We start from the raw sequence: 7,625 nt of genomic DNA, 5'->3' as shown, positions 1-7,625 counted from the left end.
TATATATATATATATATATATATATATATATATATATATATAGATATTTATTTAATAGTTTCGATAATGATGACCCTATATATATAAAAATATTTAAACCAATTTACCACTTAAAGAAACAAAATGTTAAAAAAAGGAGTGTAATTTTTGCGGTCGTATGCGATAACAAGCTCTATTTCTTATCAGCTGTTCTATCAAAAAAACTTTCTATCGGAGAATCTTCTCATTTCTTCTAGCAATGCGTAAGGTTATGTTTCGCACAGTTTCGCGAATGCAAATCGATGATAGAACATGCGCACGATCTACAGTCGACCACAGTGTTCAGAATGTCGACGAAGAGAGACTGGCAGTTCATAGAATTCAGTCACATTTCCCCTGGTGGCCTCTTGCTACTGTTTGTACCATTTAATTCGTCCCCTCCACGCCAGCCCGGTTGATTTAATAAATCTCAATAAGATCCTGCTTTCCAATGGAAAATTACGTTTAACGTCATAGTTTGATACGTGGCAGCTTGGCAGACCGACGCGCGAGGAATGCGAGGTTTGTTCACGTGTGATTACTGCGATTACGTTGACAATCAGGACGTCTTTTTTATTACGATCGACTATATTCGCATGAAGAACAACCGACGTAAACATTTCTTTTCCCCCCTCTCTCCTTCGACGAGAAAAACTGGACCATAAAAAAGAGATTTATGTATATGTAAGTGAGCATACAAATTAATCATGCTGTCAAAAATTGTAATGTAGAAAAGTTGAAGATTACAAAATGACAAGATGCTTTTGTGAATGAATTACAGACTGTTTTTATCACGGAAAGAAAAGATCGAGTTATCAGAGAGATACTTAAAAATTACTATAAATCACGTCCGACGAGATAACAATTGCGTTATAAATATAAGTATTCCAACGGCTTCATTATACCTTAGTTCTTAATATTTCAATGTTGCTCACCCATTTGTTACATTCTTTTAATGAGAAATATCTATTATAAAAGATTTAAATCGCACGCATCGGTATAAACAGTCCGTTAAAATACCCTTTAAATTAAACATAAGTATTAATTTCAGTATAATATTACAGTATTTAAATCTAGTATTCCCGATCAGATTTCAGTATTTCGAAAGTATTGTCGAGTTTCGTAAATTAATTTATTAATAAATACGAAAGTAGAAGAAATCACAATCATGAGTCAAACTAATAACCATGTTAATTTGAGCGACGTGAGTGACAAGTTCACGAAAGAGGTGCTAGTAGACGTTCTCCGTAAAGCATGTGACGGTAAGAAGGTGCAGTTGACAGATTGGAAATTTGGCGAGGGATTTGCCAAGGGTGATAGCTACCTGTCGACTGTTAACAAAGGTGTCCTGTATGGTGTTGTGGACGGACAACAAGTGCAAGTTAATTTCGTCGTAAAATCAATTCCCAAAAATGTTGGCAGGAGAAAGACTTTCAGGAGCAAAGATTTTTTCGGTAATGAAGTCATGTTTTATACAAAGGTGAGACTGTACGAAACTTTCTTTTTATGTAATTGGAAATGCGTGTATCTTTTAAAAAATGGATCAGTTATATATAATCAAGTAGTAAGATATTTAAAACAAATACAAGACATTTATAAATACAAAACAATTTTATAGATTATCCCTAAGGTTGAAAAATTCTTAGCAGAGAGAGGACAGAGCAATCTGTTGCGCATACCACGTTACTTGACTTCTTACATGGATGGTGAAAATGATTTTATAGTCTTAGAAGATGTCTCTCCTCTAGGATTTGGACCTGCGTCCAGACAAAGTTGCATTGACTGGACAGAATGTATAGTAATCTTAGAAACCTTGGCGAAATTTCACGCAATTTCATTTGCGTACAGAGACCAAAGAAAAGAAGAATTCATAGAAATAACAAGCTGTTTAAAAGAAACCTACTTTGGTAATCATAACTGGAACTGGTACCAAAGATTTCATGTAAGTAATTACACGTTGCATTTTCAATGTAATTCTTACTGAAGTATACCTTCTGTTACAGAAAAAGCTAGTTGATATAGCAAAGCATGCATTAATGACGGAATATCCTAACAGTAAAGCTGAAAAGCAATTTAATTCCTATGAATTTGGTACACTCTACGACAAGTGTACAGAATTGTGTGAAGGAGATGGCCCGACGTTTGTTATAACCGCGGGTGACTGTTGGGCCCCAAACTTTCTAGTCCGAGACATTGGGCAAAATAAAAAAGAAGCACTAATGCTAGATTTTCAGCTTGCACGTTGCGCTAGTTCTGTCACAGATCTATCGTTTTTAGTTTATTCTTGCACTCAGAAACCATTTCGAGATGAGTATTATGATGACATATTGAAAGTTTATCACTTCGAATTAAGTAACGCCATTAAATCTCTTGGATCTGAACCAGAAAAGATTTATCCGTGGGATTTATTTATGAAAGATGTAAAGTATCTATTTTACTTTCAAAATTTTATATAACCTAAAGTTATATAGATACTAATACTCGATATTTATTAATTGCAGGTGAAGAAAAATTTCATATTTGGATTAGTGTTCGCTCTGGAATCTATCCCATTTTGTCTATTGGACCCAACACAATCATTCGATTTAGATGCTATTATCAAAGGCAACGAGGCAGTAAATATTGCTGATGTATGGACATTACATAATATTAAAACATCAAGTGGAAGACAAAGATTAGCAGACGTAATTGTTCATGCAGTTGAGAATGGTTATTTATGAAAAAGGATATTATTTATATGTAATTCATCTTTCTGCGTTATAGAAGATTATAAAGCATAACTATCATTTTAATATAATAATGCATATTATATATATTACATATATTATGCATTATATCTATAATACGTATGATATATACCAATACTATTGTAGCAGCAATATACTAATACTATGTAATATTGGTATACCTACTGCTAAAGTATTATTGCATAAAGTATTATATATATATACATATACATATATACATGTATATACACACAATTACCAATATATTTAATTATTGATAAAATTTCACTGTTACATATTTATATTTTTGTCAATAGATATATATCTCAGAATTATATTTATACATATGTGCAATTAAATTTTATGCGTATGTGCAATTTTTATTAAAAATGTATAGAATTAAATAAAATATAGACAAATATCCATGTCTTTTCATATAATTTTAATTACAACAACGTAGATTAATTAAAATATAATCTGTATAAGAGTAAAGAGATATAGCCACCCCTTAACTTTTCTTCTTAGACGACATATCTAAACTTTTGTGTTATCACATAGTAATATTAACAGGGTGGAGAATATTGGTAAAAATTTTTGTATTTTTTCTTTTTTGCTTGTTTTTTACGAAAAGTACATCTATTGCTGACAAGCATAGTACGTTAATGATAAGTGCATCACAGATGCATATTTGATGGTAATAATCTTGCTGCGCAAAGCAAATAACTTTTAAGACGTTGAAAAATGTCTTAATCTGTCTCGCAATTAATAGTCTTCGTGTACCTGCATCACGGGTAAAGTTAGATGGATGTTATGAAAAATCACATGATGTTTTGAGAATATTACACGGATATAATAGCGCAACAGTATTTTTCACTAAGAGACACATCTATGTGTTTTGATGTTGAGTATTGATTGCCACAACGTTACTCGCATCAAAAACAGTTGTGTCTTCATCGTCTTCCTCATCCAATGGCAGCGGTCGCATCTCGACGTCTTGCCTGTGGGTGAGGACACCGTATTTTCGAACCAACTGGGCGCGTGTCTTACTTAATCTGCCGATAAGAGCAACACAAAACTCATTAAATTATTAATCATACACCAGATAAGTATCTACATTCTAAATTCTTTGGAGTGGAATCTCATTTTAAAAAGTGAAAATTAAATCAGTCTTGAAAAAGAGTGATTCAATTTTCAATCTTCAAAAGTGAGACTTCACTCTACAGAAATTCATTCTGAGATCCAATTCCACAACTCACGGTTGTCAACCTCGGTCAATCAAAGTTTAATTTATTTATCTCTTTCTAATTCTAAAAATTAGAAAGAGATGAGAAACAAATTGAACCTTTATTAAGAGTTAAACGTGAGTTGTGGACCTGGGCCTAAAAGTTTTAGAGAATATGTAACACATTGTTCATGCTCATTACTGTTGTCTGTTTAAACATACCTTAAACTACGGAACATGATATAGGCCATGACAAGGATGCTTAGTCCCACGAAGACTAAGAAACCACGTATAAGAGCACCAGTGTTGAAGGATGTTTTTCCTTCGCTGGACTGTTTCATCAAAGTGTCATAGTTAATAACAATAGGGATACAATAAAAAATCAAGACAAATGTAATTCAGAAATATAATATATGCAGTCTGTAAAGTTCTGTTTGTAGATTTAAATTTACATATAATGTTCTTAAAAAATATTTAGCCAAAATGTTAACAATATAAATTATAAAAATGATGTGTATGAAGTTCACAAATATTATATATTCATTCAACATAAAACAAGTGTGTGTGTGTGTGTGTGTGTGTGTGTGTGTGTGTGTGTGTGTGTGTGTGTGTGTGCGCGCGCGCGCGCGCGTGTGTACTTTTTATCCATATTAATAAACTAATATTAACAGATATTAGTATTAATGTTTGTTTTATGTTGAATGTGAATATATTTGTGATATATTCATATAAGTTATATATATATATATATATATATATTTATTTATTTATATTCATATTTAATTAATATGTCAATATGTACCGATAAGTAATATATTCCATTATTAATATTTCTGGTTACTAGCATTAATGCAGCAATTATGCACTAGAATCGATTGCTTTAGTATAATCAAGATATAAATTATTGTAAAGTTTTTTCCGTGAGCACCGATAAATTACAGTAAATGATACAAGAATTATTCCAGTGCACAGTAATAATTAATTTTTTCTACTTTTAACCTTTGTTTTTGTAGTATTGCGTATGCAAGAAATTGCCTTTAATCTTGATTTAGAACGAAAAAAAAAAAAAAAATAAGCGACCTTTGATTCTCAAAGATGTTTATAAATTCAAAATATAGCAAACATGTTAGTGTCAAATCAGTGAGATCTCAAGTCCTCTTTTAATGAGATCTAAAGTCCTACATATAGCGAATGCTTTTTATTTTACAGAAATTATATATAAATACATGAGAAGACAAAAATACAGAATACACTTTTCTTCTTAAAGCGTCGCACAGAAAAATTTTATTCTAATTTTCGTCTTTGCGAGATTGTTATCTTCCCGAATGTACATACGTATCATGCATTATGAGATAATTGAGGTTATTCAATTTATGTTAAAAACAATAAAATTGTGATTGCCATATACGAGAACGAGGATGTAGCTTGAATTTAACGAAGATACGAACCTCACTGGACGTGTCCACGGTGTGCGCAGTGTTATTCGCGACGGCGGCGTCTGACGGCTTTGAGGTTATGTCGTGCGTCTTGTCGTCAGCCGCCGGTTTTTTCGCGTCAACTGGCGACCCGGCCGCATTCCTTTGACTGTCCTTATCGCCAAGCTTCTCGTTCGTTTCCACATTATCGATAGGAACTACCTTCCCGTCCACATTCGTCGACGACGCGTTCCTCTTCTCCCGGAAAATCCCGTCGCAGACTGCCGTCTGCGCCAACAGGAAGATCAACAGGAATATGAAGAATTTGAGCTTCTGGATCTTCGACCGCGTCATCGTGCCGTGTCATTTAAATGGCGCGGCAACGGCGGCGCGGCGACTATAAATTCCTTCCTCGCGGTTTACAACACGACAATCCGACGTTCTAACGCGTTCTCCATGTTGCTCGTCCGTCCGGCGCGCACAATTAGACGTCGGTCCTCCTCGTCACGCTTCCTCCCGGACCAGCTGTTTTGCGACGCGATATGTCCTTCGGAGTTCGGACAATTCCGTGTCGTCCTCGCGCGCGCGACGCCCCGCACACGCACATGTCGCGGAGAGTCGCGTGCGTTAATCGCGCTCCGTTTAGCGTTAAAGACTATAAAAGACGTTAAAAAACTCGTCCAGACTTGCGACCGTGAATACGCGCACATGCACGTGCGCGCGTCAATGTAACGTCTTGAATGATAACGACCGGGATATCGATCGAATTATAAAACCAGCAGCACATGTATGTTTTCCTGTTTGATATTGCTCACATTTTGTTTAATAAATTATTAAAAATTATGCATTCTGTGTGTGTGTGTGTGTGTGTGTGTGTGTGTGTGTGTGTGTGTGTGTGTGTGTGTGTGTGTGTGTGTGTATGGTGCAATTTTAATAACGAATCTTTTTATTATTCCAACTTAAGTACTAGTTTTAATTAAAAAATATTTTTATTGAAGGGGGGTCCTCTTATTCCAATCCAAGTAATAGCAGCTTTAATCTTATAATCTTCGTCAAAAATTATTACTCTTTGAAAAAAAATTATTGTATCAAATTAAAAATTATAATCTAAATAATACAGTCTTAACTACTCTTAACTAATCAAGTAAAATTCTATCATGATATCAGTGTGACATGATTAAACATTTCGTCTTCTCTCGAGTGTCGTGTGCGCGCTATAAAGTCTTATTATCGCGGAGATCGGATTATTATCGAGGATTTCGTAGCCCGACTTAGCACCTTTGTACCGCAGTTTGATAATGATTATTTGATTATTTGATAATGATTTCCTTTTCCACGACGCTCGAAAGGAGATTTAACGCTTGATTTCCAATGCGTCCAGCATCCTCTTAACTACATTTTATATTTTTCATTATTAATTTACATATTCAAAATTCTTTTACATTAATTGTTCTCATGATTTTACATAATTTAACACAAATATTTTCGTTAAGTATAATGAAAGTATATTTTTTTCAGTTCTGCAGTACAGCTTTGTCTGCTTGGTAATTTTCATATCGGTATATATCCATAATAGATGGATTCTTTCTTAATGCATGAGACAAATGATTTGATATCAACGTATATAATTAAATGCACTTTGGTTAAATCAAACATTTCTGATTGTTATAACAAGATTCGAGATTTTACAGTTGCAATGTTTAGTAGACTATATTATATTATAAGAATTATAGCATATTATATTATAAAGATTTTAATATTTTTCAGTTGGATTTTTAAAAAACGATAAATACTCCGCCAGTAATACGCAACATTATCAGAATTCTGATGAACGTTAATCCTAGCGCATTCTGGCAGTTTAATTAACGTTATATTTAATAAATATACTTTTATAATATGTGCTTATATTATTTTATTAATAATAGTAATTGAATATAAAATACACAGGTATGCAGATAAGTACATAATCTATCATATGTACGCTTTTTAATAGAACATACTTTTTTTCTATATGATTAACAAATACCAGCATGCAATTTTGTTTGCATTCGATCTCCTTTAGTCAAATATTAAATATATAAACAAATGGAGATCGATGACGAATAAATCGATTTTTTATTATCATTTTCTAGCTTAGTTAATTATCTTAACCATACAAAATAAAAAACATTTCGACTTACAATTAGTCTTCCTCAATTTAACTATATAATAGTAGTTATTATACTAATATTAATTTTAATAAAA

At 32.9% G+C, this 7,625-nt stretch overlaps 2 protein-coding genes across 2 annotated transcripts; one reads left to right on the top strand and one right to left on the bottom strand.

Moving 5' to 3' along the window:
• Positions 1 to 163: 163 nt before the first annotated feature.
• On the top strand, positions 164 to 2,799 carry LOC108750991. The gene is made up of 5 exons (XM_018490898.1): positions 164 to 702; positions 800 to 1,498; positions 1,637 to 1,960; positions 2,022 to 2,438; positions 2,520 to 2,799. Exons 2-5 carry the CDS (start codon positions 1,187 to 1,189, stop codon positions 2,736 to 2,738), a joined length of 1,272 nt encoding a protein of 423 aa, XP_018346400.1. The 5' UTR covers positions 164 to 702; positions 800 to 1,186; the 3' UTR covers positions 2,739 to 2,799.
• Positions 2,800 to 3,361: 562 nt separating this feature from the next.
• On the bottom strand, positions 3,362 to 6,080 carry LOC108751006 (membrane protein FAM174-like). Its single transcript, XM_018490925.1, has 3 exons — positions 5,415 to 6,080; positions 4,189 to 4,298; positions 3,362 to 3,796 (listed from the first exon to the last, which is right to left on the bottom strand). The coding sequence occupies exons 1-3, from the start codon at positions 5,733 to 5,735 to the stop codon at positions 3,631 to 3,633; spliced, it is 597 nt and encodes a 198-aa protein (XP_018346427.1). The 5' UTR covers positions 5,736 to 6,080; the 3' UTR covers positions 3,362 to 3,630.
• Positions 6,081 to 7,625: the final 1,545 nt, after the last annotated feature.

The sequence above is a fragment of the Trachymyrmex septentrionalis genome, unplaced genomic scaffold (assembly GCF_001594115.1).
Source record: "Trachymyrmex septentrionalis isolate Tsep2-gDNA-1 unplaced genomic scaffold, Tsep1.0 scaffold40, whole genome shotgun sequence".
Taxonomy (NCBI): Eukaryota; Metazoa; Arthropoda; class Insecta; order Hymenoptera; family Formicidae; genus Trachymyrmex; species Trachymyrmex septentrionalis.
The sequence above is the reverse complement of the archived record's forward strand: the minus strand, read 5'-3'. Positions and strand labels throughout refer to the sequence as shown.